This window comes from Epinephelus fuscoguttatus, linkage group LG5 (genome assembly GCF_011397635.1).
Source record: "Epinephelus fuscoguttatus linkage group LG5, E.fuscoguttatus.final_Chr_v1".
Lineage (NCBI taxonomy): Eukaryota > Metazoa > Chordata > Actinopteri > Perciformes > Serranidae > Epinephelus > Epinephelus fuscoguttatus.
In genome coordinates, this window is record NC_064756.1 from 46232432 (window position 1) to 46248276 (window position 15845).

Sequence of the window (15845 nt, forward strand, 5' to 3'; positions counted from 1 at the left end):
GCAGTTAACCCAAAGTCCAAGAGAGTCACAGTAGCGATGAGGACCATGAAGAGAGAATGCATAGTACCTGCACAGAGTTCAATCCCAGGAGAGAAAATGGCGCGCAAGAAGCGGCGTATTGCAGAGCAGGGTGGATGGAGCAGGCCGCAGGCTGCAGAGCAGGTTGATGAAGCAGGCCTCAGGCTGCAGAGCAGGGTGATGAAGCAGGCCGCAGGCTGCAGAACAGGGTAATGAAGCAGGCTTCAGGTTGCAGAGCAGGATGGATGGAAAGGCCTCAGGCTGGAGAGCAGGGTGGATGGAGAGGCCGCAGGCTGCAGAGCAGGGTAATGAAGCAGGCTTCAGGCTGCAGAGCAGGGTAGATGGAAAGGCCTCAAGCTGCAAAGCAGGGTGGATGGAGAGGCCGCAGGCTGCAGAGCAGGGTAATAAAGCAGGCCTCAGGCTGCAGAGCAGGGTGGATGGAACAGGCCTCAGAAGCAGTGCAGGATGGGTGAGGTGGATCCCAGGCCCCAAAGCAGTGTATAAAAAACTGCTGTATGCTGCTGTAATCCAGGACCAACCTCGAGCCCCGCCACAGCAGCTCCAGGCAGAAAGTCAATCACACCTCACAGTTCCAAAAAGCTCAAAGCAAGCCACGGCTAGCAAACCAATCCACAAGCAGAATGAGCAGGCCAGAGCGTACAAGGCAGAGCAGCCTTCCAAAACAGACAAAACATGAAACAATCCACAGACCTTTGAGAGTATATATATATATATATATATATATATATATATACATATATATACATATATATACAGTACAGGCCAAAAGTTTGGACACACCTTCTCATTCAATGCGTTTTCTTTATTTTCATGACTATTTACATTGTAGATTCTCACTGAAGGCATCAAAACTATGAATGAACACATGTGGAGTTATGTACTTAACAAAAAAGGTGAAATAACTGAAAACATGTTTTATATTCTAGTTTCTTCAAAATAGCCACCCTTTGCTCTGATTACTGCTTTGCACACTCTTGGCATTCTCTCCATGAGCTTCAAGAGGTAGTCACCTGAAATGGTTTTCCAACAGTCTTGAAGGAGTTCCCAGAGGTGTTTAGCACTTGTTGGCCCCTTTGCCTTCACTCTGCGGTCCAGCTCACCCCAAACCATCTCGATTGGGTTCAGGTCCGGTGACTGTGGAGGCCAGGTCATCTGCCGCAGCACTCCATCACTCTCCTTCTTGGTCAAATAGCCCTTACACAGCCTGGAGGTGTGTTTGGGGTCATTGTCCTGTTGAAAAATAAATGATCGTCCAACTAAACGCAAACCGGATGGGATGGCATGTCGCTGCAGGATGCTGTGGTAGCCATGCTGGTTCAGTGTGCCTTGAATTTTGAATAAATCCCCAACAGTGTCACCATCAAAACACCCCCACACCATCACACCTCCTCCTCCATGCTTCACAGTGGGAACCAGGCATGTGGAATCCATCTGTTCACCTTTTCTGCGTCTCACAAAGACACGGCGGTTGGAACCAAAGATCTCAAATTTGGACTCATCAGACCAAAGCACAGATTTCCACTGGTCTAATGTCCACTCCTTGTGTTCTTGGCCCAAACAAATCTCTTCTGCTTGTTGCCTCTCCTTAGCAGTGGTTTCCTAGCAGCTATTTGACCATGAAGGCCTGATTCGCGCAGTCTCCTCTTAACAGTTGTTCTAGAGATGGGTCTGCTGCTAGAACTGTGTGTGGCATTCATCTGGTCTCTGATCTGAGCTGCTGTTAATTTGCCATTTCTGAGGCTGGTGACTCGGATGAACTTATCCTCAGAAGCAGAGATGACTCTTGGTCTTCCTTTCCTGGGTCGGTCCTCATGTGTGCCAGTTTCGTTGTAGCGCTTGATGGTTTTTGCGACTCCACTTGGGGACACATTTAAAGTTTTTGCAATTTTCCGGACTGACTGACCTTCATTTCTTAAAGTAATGATGGCCACTCGTTTTTCTTTAGTTAGCTGATTGGTTCTTGCCATAATATGAATTTTAACAGTTGTCCAATAGGGCTGTCGGCTGTGTATTAACCTGACTTCTGCACAACACAACTGATGGTCCCAACCCCATTGATAAAGCAAGAAATTCCACTAATTAACCCTGATAAGGCACACCTGTGAAGTGGAAACCATTTCAGGTGACTACCTCTTGAAGCTCATCGAGAGAATGCCAAGAGTGTGCAAAGCAGTAATCCAGCTGTTTTTTACCGAAATGAACTGGAGCTGTCCCCCATCCCTCACTTACTCTTTATACACATTATCTGCACATTTCCATTAATTGTGCAGCAGGTGAAATAAGTCTCTGGTGACTGCATGGTGGACTGTCGCTTCACAGGCACAGCCGACAAGTTTGAAAGCAGTTGACGGCCCATTTTGTCTACCTCACAGTGTTAGCTTCGTTCTTGCTTTTCTTTAAGTCATTGAGCTCCGCTGATGAAACATTGACAAACCTGGATGTGTGCTCAGATGGATTCAGCTTCTCCTCTCCCTCATCTTCCTCTGATGACCATTCATAGTTCAATTCAAAACTTATTTTAGGAAATAATTCCATATTTTTGGCTGTTTGACAGTGGAAGAATGAATTAGCCTACAACGCAACTGCTGACCTAACTGACACTAACCGTCATTTTTGATTTGATTGTTGATTGCAATCAGCTGTGAGGTGGAGTGATACATAACACAGTGAAATAACCGTGATGTTGTACTCCAATATCATCACGGTTTTACTGTCTCTCGACCAATCAGATTGCAGGGCCAAAATCTGATATTATACAACAGTTAGTTCTAACTGTTGTATAATATCAGATTTTGATATAGACTTTCAACATATTGTACCACAATAGCTGTAATTAGAATTATAATATTATTACTTTAATTAATGTTGTTGTAAGCTACTGTCATTACTGTCTGTCCTGCATCTCTGTCTCTCTTTCTGTCTTATTGTGTCATATGGATTACTGTTCATTTATCATGTTGATCTGTTGTGGACGACATCTATTGCATGTCTGTCTGCCCTGGAAGAGGGATCCCTCCTTAGTTGCTCTTCCTGAGGTTTCTACCATTTTTTTCCCCGTGAAAGGATTTTTTTGGGGGAGTATTTCCTTATCCGAGGGTCCAAAGGACAGAGGGATGTCATATGCTGTAAAAATTGTGATTAGTGATATTGGGCTTTATAAATAAAATTGATTGATTGATATATTATGAATTAATGAAAACCAAAAAAACGTAACGATAATAACAAAAAATCATGCATAGTAAACACACTTTTGAACTGGTTCAAATGGTGTGGTCGAGTGATAGAACTTAACTTCAGCTATCAGAAATAAAAATTTGTCTTCAATCATGGAATTTATGTAAGATTAAATTTTCCTTCAAGCACCAGCCTTTTTGAAAAGACAAAATTATAGCCAGTGAACTTAGACCTCTGAGACTGCTTTAGAGTTCTTGGCCCAGTGTACAGTGGCCTTATATTTCACAAACACAAATCAAAAGATCTGGTTCTTTATAAATGGAAGTTTATTGAACTTTTAATTATACAATTTAGTGTCCTACCTGACAAAAAATCTGAATAAATGAGTACAATGAATACAACAGTGAATTTGTAAATGAAAGCAGACCACTGTGTAGACCAGGTAGAGTCTGTAGCTGTCCTTAATGCTGACTAATAAATTTGATTTCAGAGATTAATGCATCATTTAGCAGTTGAGAGTGTAAGAAGCACCAGGAAAGAGTGTGAAGCAGTTAAATACAGCAATTTTCAAACAGATCTTTTCGTCTAATGCTTATAAAGTTCTTAAGAAATTAAGCATCAGCTCATGAACACACAGAAGATGTACTGCTTCACCTGACACTTGTGATGGCAATGGAGGGACAGGGCAGCATGCTCTTCTTCACACTGTGGCATTTTCGGACATTACCGGCTGCTGCATGGTGATTTGGCTTGAATCGAATTTCTCCATCTCTCTCTCTCTGTCAGCTGACAGCTTGTCAGCCCTCCCTCTTGTTGGGGCGGAGTCAGTTTCACAGCTTTTGCTAGACCTCATTCAATTCTGTGTCTTTATAAAGTCTCTTTTTATAAAGAGTTGCTATATGAGTCCTCCAGAGTTTCAGTGACAGCGACATGAAACCAAAACCACTCCCATCAGAAACCTTTGATTTGAATTTGGTTAGATTTTTTTCCCTTTTCATAGAATTGGAATTAATATTGTTTACTTCACATTTTTAATTCTTAAATGAATGTTAAGGTCCCCTACCTTTAGAATGGCACCAAACACATATCATAATATTAAACTAAATTCCAAACAACTCCTTGATGGAGGATCAGGAGGAGACAGAAACTTGGTTAGTTTCCCTGGTTTCTACATCAAAACCAACATGTTAACACAAACTTCCCTTTGTTCGAGTATGTTAGCTAAACATAACTCATCAATGAATGTACGTTCTATTTTGCATGCAAAAATCAGTCTTTTTTTTCTTTTATGTGGTGGAGCCCCCAATTTTGGGGTGGCACACCAAAACCAAAAGGCATGAATTCTATTATGCTGTTGAAGTACAGTACGGGCCAAAAGTTTGGACACACCCTCTCATTCAATGCGTTTTCTTTATTTTCATGACTATTTACATTGTAGATTCTCACTGAAGGCATCAAAACTATGAATGAACACATGTGGAGTTATGTACTTAACAAAAAAAGGTGAAATAACTGAAAACATGTTTTATATTCTAGTTTCTTCAAAATAGCCACCCTTTGCTCTGATTACTGCTTTGCACACTCTTGGCATTCTCTCCATGAGCTTCAAGAGGTAGTCACCTGAAATGGTTTCCACTTCACAGGTGTGCCTTATCAGGGTTAATTAGTGGAATTTCTTGCTTTATCAATGGGGTTGGGACCATCAGTTGTGTTGTGCAGAAGTCAGGTTAATACACAGCCGACAGCCCTATTGGACAACTGTTAAAATTCATATTATGGCAAGAACCAATCAGCTAACTAAAGAAAAATGAGTGGCCATCATTACTTTAAGAAATGAAGGTCAGTCAGTCCGGAAAATTGCAAAAACTTTAAATGTGTCCCCAAGTGGAGTCGTAAAAACCATCAAGCGCTACAACGAAACTGGCACACATGAGGACCGACCCAGGAAAGGAAGACCAAGAGTCACCTCTGCTTCTGAGGATAAGTTCATCCGAGTCACCAGCCTCAGAAATCGCAAGTTAACAGCAGCTCAGATCAGAGACAGATCAGAGTTCTAGCAGCAGACCCATCTCTAGAACAACTGTCAAGAGGAGACTGCGCGAATCAGGCCTTCATGGTCAAATAGCTGCTAGGAAACCTCTGCTAAGGAGAGGCAACAAGCAGAAGAGATTTGTTTGGGCCAAGAAACACAAGGAATGGACATTAGACCAGTGGAAATCTGTGCTTTGGTCTGATGAGTCCAAATTTGAGATCTTTGGTTCCAACCGCCGTGTCTTTGTGAGACGCAGAAAAGGTGAACGGATGGATTCCACATGCCTGGTTCCCACTGTGAAGCATGGAGGAGGAGGTGTGATGGTGTGGGGGTGTTTTGCTGGTGACACTGTTGGGGATTTATTCAAAATTGAAGGCACACTGAACCAGCATGGCTACCACAGCATCCTGCAGCGACATGCCATCCCATCCGGTTTGCATTTAGTTGGACGATCATTTATTTTTCAACAGGACAATGACCCCAAACACACCTCCAGGCTGTGTAAGGGCTATTTGACCAAGAAGGAGAGTGATGGAGTGCTGCGGCAGATGACCTGGCCTCCACAGTCACCGGACATGAACCCAATGGAGATGGTTTGGGGTGAGCTGGACCGCAGAGTGAAGGCAAAGGGGCCAACAAGTGCTAAACACCTCTGGGAACTCCTTCAAGACTGTTGGAAAACCATTTCAGGTGACTACCTCTTGAAGCTCATGGAGAGAATGCCAAGAGTGTGCAAAGCAGTAATCAGAGCAAAGGGTGGCTATTTTGAAGAAACTAGAATATAAAACATGTTTTCAGTTATTTCACCTTTTTTTGTTAAGTACATAACTCCACATGTGTTCATTCATAGTTTTGATGCCTTCAGTGAGAATCTACAATGTAAATAGTCATGAAAATAAAGAAAACGCATTGAATGAGAAGGTGTGTCCAAACTTTTGGCCTGTACTGTACATGTAGTTGAAAACTATGTCAGGGACAGCCATTTTTAGGATGAGATAGAAGGTCAACAGTATATGCCCCACAGAAGTGGTAAGTAGTATAAGGGGACCAGCTTTGCGTGTGCATGTGAAATGCGCGTGCACGTGAGACGTGCGTGCGTGCGTGCACGTGAACACCACACGAGCTCTGATTTTTTTCTTCAACGATCGCCTGTATTCTGCAAGACGTTTCTGCAACCATGTCTTCCTGCACCAGCAACAACGGCATCGGGTCAAGCGAGCGCCCAGGTATGTCTGATGACCCGGCGACGGTTGTGGATGCTCGGGCCCCTTACAAGAAAAGGAGACGTGTAGGAAGTGGGCTCGTTACGTCGGAGAATCGTGAATTTGAGCTAGAGCTGGAGGGTGTTAATGGGTATGTTTACAATGTTAAATATCAGGACTCTGTTGTCACACTCAGTGCGGCCACCGGTCGCAGTGTGGTTCCAGGCGTTGAAACATGGTCGGTCAGTTTGAGGCATAGAGATTGGAAATTGTTTTGGTCTGAGGTCTGCCCTGACCTAGACCAACCTGGTTTCCCAGAGAGTATACGTAGACCAAATTATCAATGTTATGTGAAATAACTGTAGATGCATTTTCAATAAGACCCTTGACAAAATATGTCTTCCCACAATTTGAGGGACCACTCACCACCAAACTAAACGGATGCTGCAGTCTTGAGTCAAAAGAGATGTTAGTAGCCATAAGGTAGCGTGCTGTAGTCTGACAGGACTCTGCGCTTGTTATACACAACCTTGACTTTTTTGTGTACTACGTCATTTTTAAGATGAAACTTCTTTTTATCACGTCTGATGGCTTCCGCCTCTGTGATCACATGCATCTGAGTGTTCTGATTGGTCACAAAGGACTGGACCAACCCCTTAAGCGACTCGTGGGTGAGCACTGCTGCATTTTTGGCGTTAAGTGTGACACCCTTGCACTTGACCTGCGTTTTACCAAGTTTTGTGCAGTAGGCGTAACACTTTGGACCCCTAGACACAAACTCTGTGATATAATCTTCCTCTGGGAGCCCGCACACATCATCGTCATTGATCTCGTCGGTTAAGTCACCCAAGTATGAGCCTAGAGGGGGAACCCAATCACCTGGGCCGGACGTGAAAATGACGCTGTCCGTGTCACAGTACAGCACACGCTCCTGTAGCCTGTCCAACAAGTCATACAGCATCAGCCTAGCATAGGCGGTGGTCATAGCCCCTATGAACACATTCACATCATTCACTCTGGACGCCTTACCATCTGCGTGACACCACTGGACAATGGCCACGTCATCGGATATAAAACCAAACAGACGCGTCATAATGGTCGCTGAACATGAGCTGCGTGAATCTCTCCGGTTCTGTAATTAACTCGCAGGAGGGCATGTTACTCCGCATGCTGAATCTGCCCCACAATGAGTTCAGGAGAAGCTTGTTACAATTCCTGACCGCCTTGTTGACACAGATTTTGTCAGCATCGAGTAAAATCCCCTCCTTTTCATGGTAGTCACGTATGTACAGGGCTTTCTCTGCAGGAGTAATGACATGCCCGGGGTAGCCTGACGCCTCCTGCTTACACTTCAAAAACGTCTTGACATATTCATTGAACAAGGTGTCTGTCTTGTTTGGGAAATGCCACACTTCATCAATGCAGACAATCTGGTACCCCTTCTCGACAGCTTTCTGAAGTTCAAACGAGACCCACACACCTGACAGCTGTCGCTCGGCGTCAGTATGCGCACAGACACTGGTCTGGTTTAACTCCTCAGCACACCTGCCACACAACGGAAACATGAGCCTTTTGTGACACCTGTAGGGCAGTACGGGTGGTACAGACCTCTGGGAGGAAGCACGGTACACTTTACAAACCCGAAATAGTTTTCTACCGGACCAAAATCTCGGTGGATAATTTGAGGGTGTCCAACCGGTATTGTTTTTGACTGTACAGTAGGATACAGGCTTGTGAAATCGTAGTATCTGATTTTCTCATCTGCGTTATCAGCCTTGTGGTACATCTTGATTTGTACGCCCTCCAAAAAGGGCTTGTCGTGGGTCGAGGCGGTCTTTGAGCCTGTAAGTGATGAGGTGCGCCTGAACAGATGGGTCTGAACGTTTTAGCGCGTCCCACTCTCATTCCCACATCACCACCTCACGCAGACCATGCCCACTTTTCGACGCTGATATTTTTTCACAGAATTAGTTGTACAGACTGCCATAGGGTTTTTGGTGACAGGATTCACTTCGGTCTGGACGCAACACTTGACACATCCGTGAAAAAAGCATCCCGCAAACTCGTAGCATGTGTTTGTGGCCCTGTTATACCCATCCACAAAAAACTGCCCAAATTGTTGCTCACCGTGGTTCAAAGCGTGTCTAATCTCGGAGCCTTCTACCCTGGCCACGTAGTCCAGCCACTGCATAGACACCTCAGAATAGGTTTTATTCTGCCGTGTGTATGCGCCTTCATACGTGAGGGCAAGGGTGTCTTTGGGTAGAAAACGCGTTTTGAAAACGCCCATGCAACTCGACGCCAGTGTCGTGAACGCCTTGAACGGTCCAGGTCTGTGCACCTGATAAATGTCTCACGATAAATTAGACAGGCCTTGCACTTCTACATCATTAACACAGTAGTGGCGAATTTCTGTCTGGAAATCAAAGGTTTTCTCACGGACGGTGTCATACCAGATCATGAACCTATGCTTGTCGCTGTCAGACATGGTGTTGTACCCGTAATAAGAGGGTGGGGTATTTCTCCACATAGTACTCGTTCGCCTGGTGTTGAACTTGTGCGGAAAATACCCTTCTTCATGTCCTCAAAACCCATGGCAGCCGGTGTCCTGGATAAACGCATGGGTAGAAAGCTGAAAGAATCGATCCAGCGTTGCTGGAACGCCTTGTCATACATCAGGATGACCCTACTGCCACGCATGGTTACTGTGGGAGGGATCCCCTGTTGCACAAAATATTCCAGCAGTATGTAATTATCAAACCCAGAGGCGTTGTGTGCAATAAATGTGTACCCCTTATATTTTGGCTGCCGGTACCGTTTAACAAACGCATTTCAGGGTGTTGAAACAAAATTTGTTTCCCTCTGTGTCCATAGCACACACAAAGTTTGCTTCGTGCTTGCCCTCGTGATAACGTGTCTCAAAATCAAAAAATATGTATTTTGTGTGTGGGTTTTGTTTTTTCAGCGGCTGGATAAAACATTGGTGTACAGCATCGCTCTCATTTAGGGCCTCGCCGCAGTGTGTACACTTTGGTGGCTTGCATTTATGCTGCGTTCTTGCCGCATTGTAGGTTTTACCACACTCTTCACAATATTTCACTTTGTCACACGGCGCTGCGTCGTGTTTAGAGTGAGTGTCTTTTTTCTGATTATAGCAGTGTCTGGACTTGCAGATTCGTTTACACCCTGTACATTTTACAGTGGCCCCTGTGTGCATGTGACACTGTGTATAACAAACATTGCAGAGGTATTTACAAACGTGCTTAAACGCGGTTCTGTGTATGAACCGTAACAGTAGTCACACACATAGGTCCCGCCAAAGAAACCGGTTTTATTTACAATCAGGTAATAATGGTCATTGTGCAGGTACATCCACACAGTGCTGGCGTGTACAGCGTCATGGGTTTTGTAACACTGTAGGTGTTTACGCCTGAACCATGGTGGAATACTACGATTTTTATGTTTAAGTGATGTTCAAATTTTGTGATATCAGAGAGCGACACCTTGTGGGTTTCATCAAATCCTACAGCGCTATGCAGTTGTTTAGCATACTGCATTTTATCAGTGGCAGACAAGCTTTCATTAACAAAATGGGCGAGACAAAGAGAGAAACAAAGACTGTTCTGAGACCTGTCGTTTTCAGGATTATACAGGTGCCTTCCCTTCTTTGATAAAATTTCATCATAAGGGACGCTTCCTAGCCTCAGTCTAGAACCACCACCACTACTACCCCGTGCCACGGTCACAACAAACTCCAGATCATCATCTGTCAGCGATGTGTCATTACTCTGCACAACTTGAGAGACCACCTCCAAAAACTCGTCAGCGTTATATGCGTTGTCAGAGCTTAAAACAGCCTGCACATCGCTGGCTAGAGATGGTCCTCTCAAAACCACATTTAATACACTACCTGCAGGAGAGTCCTCTAAGGCTGCACCAATCACGCATGACAACCTCTCTCTAACACCGTCAATTGCCTGGGTGATGTTATCAAGACTAACGTCTCTGAAATCGACCCTCTGGCGAAATTCGGCAGTGTTGAATCTAGGTATGTCACGGACACGCAACTGTGCACCGCCTGTACTGGTAGATGGAACAGCAGGTGTTCCTTCTACCGGATTTCCTGCGCCGTGTTGACAGACCATAGAGTTACTCACAGAACCGACAGCAGCATGTTCAGCACAGACCCCGCGATCACTCACATTCACACCAGAGACACTCACGGTCCCAGAACTGATAGCAGCATGCTCAGCAGAGACCCCGCGATCACACACATTCACACCAGAGACACTCACGGCCCCAGAACTGCCAGCAGCATGCTCAGCAGAGACCCTGCGATCACACACATTCACACCAGAGACACTCACGGCCCCAGAACTGATAGCAGCATGCTCAGCAGAGGCTCCATTATCACGCACACATTCACACGAGAGACACTCACAGTCCCAGAACTGACAGCAGCGGCATGGTGATGCTATATTATCGTTGTCACTGTTGTTGTTATTATTAACACCGATTTCTGCAATAACATCAGCATTAGATGTAGCGGGAGTAGCAGCAACACCAGAACCTGAACCACAAGCGTGTGATGGTGATGACGCTGATGATGATGGGCATAAAATTCTGTCTCTTAAAAACAGTGCTGTTCTCTTCTCTATCCCCCGCATTCTTTTTATAATGTATCTGGACCAGCGCATAACACTGCTGTGGCTAGCAAGTACATCTGGTCCAGAGGGTGTGTTAAAACGTTCCCTAACTGTACCTGTCAAAGCACGCCGCCCCTCTGTAGTGCACTGGGACGAATCGACATTATCAGTAAAATGTGTGCTTTCGTCATCTGTGTCATAACGACCATCCCGGGTGCTCATTCATTTTTAACATTTTCCTCGGTGGTGCCATTATCTACGTTTACTTAACAATGTGCTCCTGTTTTTCTATACAGTGCGTCTACTAGGTTATTTATTGATGTTGTGATTGTGTGCTGTAATTCAATTAAGGTGCCGACGCTCTGTTTAAGCAAATGTATCTGTGTATTAAGGGCTCTGTAGCGTCGCTCGTTAGTTTTAGTGTTCCTAATCAGGTTTCGCCGCTCGCTTGCCAGGAGGAGGTATCGCGTCTCGGCAAATCTTTTCTGACGCTGTTCGCGCCTGATTAGCCTAGCCTGATGCCTGCACCTGATTTTGAGCAATGCGTTCTCTCTTGCTAGAACAGCCACTGGGGTGGGAGAATCAGAGGGTGAGACAGGGTCGGTAATAGACTGAGGAGGGGTAGGCGGCTGCTGGGTGGAGGGCGGACGTATGGCTCAATACACTCTCAACACCAGCATCAACAACTACACCTACACCTACTGGATGAGGCAGGGGGTGAGGGATAGGCCGAGGAGGGCTGGAGGGATGGCTTGGATACGCATCAACAAACACTACACTCTCATCAACATCAACAACAACACCTACTGGAGGAGGCAGGGGAAAAGGGATAGGCTGAGGCGGGCTGGAGGCCTGGCCTGGATGTGCATCAATAAATGCTATGCTCTCCTCCTCACCATTTTTCAACAACAACGTCAGCAAAAACACTGGGAGGGAGGATATGAAGCGGGTATAGGTGATAATGTCAGTAAGTCGGGTAAGTTACTGTGTCTGTAATCACCAGTACTGTCTAACAGATCAGCAAACTCTGGAATATAGTCAGCACCTCTTAATAATGGGGGGAGTGTGGGGAGATTCCCCACACACACCTCTCCCGCTGCGGGAGCAGAAGCAGCACCAGTATCAGCAACGCCAGCCTTCACAGGTGTACTCGTAGAAAATAGATCTTTGCTTACTTCGTGCTGATGCTGTAGGCTGGTGTCCTGTGGTGGGAAGAGCGACTCCTGCTGGCTCCACAAAGCCTCTGTAGATATTCCCTCGTGAAATAGCCGACGGCGCGGAGGAGGAGGAGGAGGAGATGGCCCGTGTTCCTCACTGATCGATGCCCTCTCACGCTGCTGGGCGTCCGCTGTTCCGCCGACTTCCTCTCGACCGTTAGGAAACGAGTTCACAGACTCCCCGACCTCCTCGAATGTGCCGTTGAAGCACTCCTCAACAGCCTTTGGAGCCGGTTCTACACCGCCCGATCCTAGTGCGCTCCCCGCTTCACCCGCAGATAATCCCTGGACAACCAGTAACGCAGCTACCGCGGCACTTGTTTCTTGCGTGGCCGTCAGCTCAGGCGGTTGAGCACTGTTTATTAAAAAAAATACAACATTAACGTTATCATTATTATTAATATTATTATCATTATTAGGCTGCTATTATTATTATTATTATTAGTATTATTATTATTATTATTATTAAATAAGGACGTGTCTTACGTGAGAAATCCTTGTCCTGACGGTGTAACCCTCTGGAAATTTTCAGCCGGGTAGTCCTGGTGAATCGCCCAGGCACTGTTATGGAAAAAAAACGAAAAAACAAACAAAACGATATGTTAGCAGTATTCTGTATCTGACACATATTAACATAATATTCATATAAAGTAGCGTTAAAACATTGTGTCTTACGTGTTAAACCCGCTAGAAAACTGATGGAGGGGTCTCAGTGGCCTGCGCTGTGCACTGTGGAGAAAGAGGAGGTAAAACAGATGTTTGCAATGATGCCGCAAGCATTCCCCCATTAATGATAAATAAAATATAAAAATAAAACAGTCTTACGGTATAAAATCTCTAGCAGCAGAGGCTGGAGGGTCTGTTCTGCGCCTTTTCAACGAAAGTGTGCGTCTTTGTGCTGCAGCTGGAAAGTAATACCATTTATTTAGCTTAGTAACACACTCTTTAAAATAATAATAATAAACACACACGCACGCCCACTACGAAATGATATGTTAACTTACGGCTGCTGCGGCGGGGTGCAGGGGCACGGTTTTCAACTCCGGAATCGTCAGCAGCTGGACCTAATGAGAAATTTTTTTTTTTTGTAGTTGTTGTTTTTAGAATGTTTTTTTCTGAGAAAAATTAAGTATCTAGAGAGCAATGTTATCCAATATAGTTTAGGCACGCTTACCGTTAATTGAAGCCATTGTCCGCAGTAAAAGCTGTAGAAAAGGGTCCGCTGTGTTTCACGCAACCTAGACTTTTTTTTAAAAAAGATCCTCTGCTTGTTTCACTGGGATTTTTATACATTTGGGTAAAACAATAAACAAACACGACACACATCATAAAACCCTGATTGGTTGTTGGTCTAGCCTTGCTGTATGATTGGCTACTGTACTTTCTTCACGTGTTTTGCCCGGACATGTCTGAACATTTATTACACCGAATAGATGCTGCACAGCAGGGGGGTCGTTGTAAAAACATCCGTGCATTCTTAATTCCTCTGATCTCGGACATCCCGGCGCCATGCGCAGTGGTCTGGGCTAGGTGAGGTGTTGAATCAACACTTGTCGCTACTTTCCGGCGAGGTGATGAATCAACACCTGTCGACATTTTTGCGGTGCAGGGGCGCAAGGAGGGGCTTTTGATTAGCCAATAGTTAGGGTTTCATTGGAAACCAGCCCCCCCAGAAGGAGGCGCTATGTTTAACCAATGAGAGCTGGATTTCATATGACGGTGTGTGTGTGTGTGGGGGGGGGGGGGCGCGATAACCGGAAGGGGGGTGGGGGGTAGGTGGGGGAGGGGCGGGGGGGTGGCTTCACGTGCACGCACGCACGTCTCACGTGCACGCGCATTTCACATGCACGCGCAAAGCTGGTCCCCTTATACTACTGTGGTATGCATCTTCTGAAAGTATGGAACATAATGATGAATTTGAGATGCAGCACAGCAAGTGTCAAGTTTTTCTAGTGAAAAACCAGTTTAAAAATTAGTATTTTGGTCAGGCCCTATTCGAACTTTGAAAGTTTGGAGTGTATAAGGGCTTCGAACATTATGATAGAAGTATAACAGCCCTATGCTCAATTATGTTTCCCTTTTAAAAATTAACAAAATGCCTACTAGTTTCAGGACAATTAAATGGCCACTATACAGACTAACATCATCACACATGAATGAATTTGGGCTCATTGAGTCAAGAGTCTCAGCTTTCAGGACATTTTTCAATTTCAAGTCTCTGTAGGGACCCCAGGCGAGTATGCAGAAATATTCAAATGCACAACTTTTAGAATATGCAAAAATAACACATATATACTGCATGCAAGATACTTCATGTTTTATGCCAAAAACTACATGGGACTAGCACAAAGTGGGCATGTCTGTAAAGGGGAGGCTATTGGGTACCCAGTGAATCCATTTTCATTAAGATATCTGAAGGTGAGATGTCAAGGGATCCCTGTGAAAATGGCCATACCCGTTTTTCCCTCACCAAAATCTAGCCTAGCTGCACACTGGCTTTTAAATGAGCGTATCACAGTTTCATAAAGACAGAAATGTCAGCCTCCAGTTATTTTCGATTATTTTCATGAGTGGGGGCCAGTGGAGGGCCAGCAATTGTATCAGGGTGGCCATGCCACACCCCAGCCCTGCCACCCCTAAGAGGCGCCACAGCTTGTATTGTGTGATTTTTCGTCATGGCCAGAGGAAAGCAAGATAATGGCCATAAAAAGGGGATGGGATCATAAATGGACTCGTTTGTCCCTTAATATTCTGCTTATCTGTCTTGATTTAGAGATGAGAATTCTCTGTAAGACTTTATGGTGGCAGTCACCCATATACCCCACACTAGCCTGTAGTCACTGAGATGGAGTGATACTGTAGGTGTCTGAAATATTCAATAACTGCTACATTACATGATCAGAGTTACTCTATTAACCTAACATCAACAATATCAAAGTGCTAAATCTTCATAAGAGCCACTGAACCTTAGTGTTTGTCCTCTTCACCCAGGTCAGTGACGGACCCCCGAGATGGAAAGCGAGTTGCCCTCAAAAAAATGCCCAATGTCTTCCAAAACCTTGTTTCTTGCAAGAGGGTATTTCGGGAGCTGAAGATGCTATGCTTCTTCAAACATGAAAACGTAAGTACACAGCAGTGCATTTGTCATCTCCAGATGCAAACACACTTGACTTGACTTCCTTTCCACCTAGTATTAGGACAGGATGTCAAACTTCATTTAGTTCATGGGCCGCATGCAGCCACATTTGATCTCAAGTTGTCTAGACCAGTTAAACTATGCACATGAACCTATGAAAACCCACACCTCCAAATGTTTCCCTTTCTTTTGATGTAAAGAAGTACATAAGATCAACAGACTAAGGTGTCTTAAAAAACATAATAATTTTAACATTATGTCTCAGGTACTCATAACTGTTATTACATGTGCATTTTCCATACATGTCCGCTCCTGTGTAGTAATGCTGGCAGCACCTCTCCAAACTAAAGTGGAAGCTATTGAGGAAGCAGGTGAAGTTATTCCCTGCCTTACAAACCA

The 15845-nt window shown here is 44.9% G+C and overlaps 2 protein-coding genes across 5 annotated transcripts in view; one reads left to right on the forward strand and one right to left on the reverse strand.

Annotated features, from left to right (window-relative positions):
- The window catches only part of nlk2 (nemo-like kinase, type 2), a 209145-nt gene that overhangs the window by 83257 nt on the left and 110043 nt on the right, over positions 1-15845 (forward strand). For all 3 annotated transcript variants that reach the window (XM_049576773.1, XM_049576772.1, XM_049576774.1), the window contains exon 2: positions 15302-15431. In XM_049576773.1, coding sequence (XP_049432730.1) covers positions 15302-15431 — 130 coding nt within the window. The remainder of the gene's footprint in view (positions 1-15301; positions 15432-15845) is intronic.
- The window catches only part of LOC125889102 (uncharacterized), a 75653-nt gene that overhangs the window by 58316 nt on the left and 1492 nt on the right, over positions 1-15845 (reverse strand). The window contains exons 2-7 of one of the 2 annotated variants that reach the window (XM_049576824.1): positions 13485-13553; positions 13315-13374; positions 13136-13214; positions 12986-13039; positions 12797-12871; positions 12269-12665 (exon numbers count right to left, since the gene is read on the reverse strand). In XM_049576824.1, coding sequence (XP_049432781.1) covers positions 12269-12665; positions 12797-12871; positions 12986-13039; positions 13136-13214; positions 13315-13374; positions 13485-13500 — 681 coding nt within the window. In that variant the 5' untranslated portion in view covers positions 13501-13553. Of the gene's footprint in view, positions 1-12268; positions 12666-12796; positions 12872-12985; positions 13040-13135; positions 13215-13314; positions 13375-13484; positions 14019-15845 lie in introns of those variants that run through there. The other variant, XM_049576825.1, reaches the window with a different exon arrangement.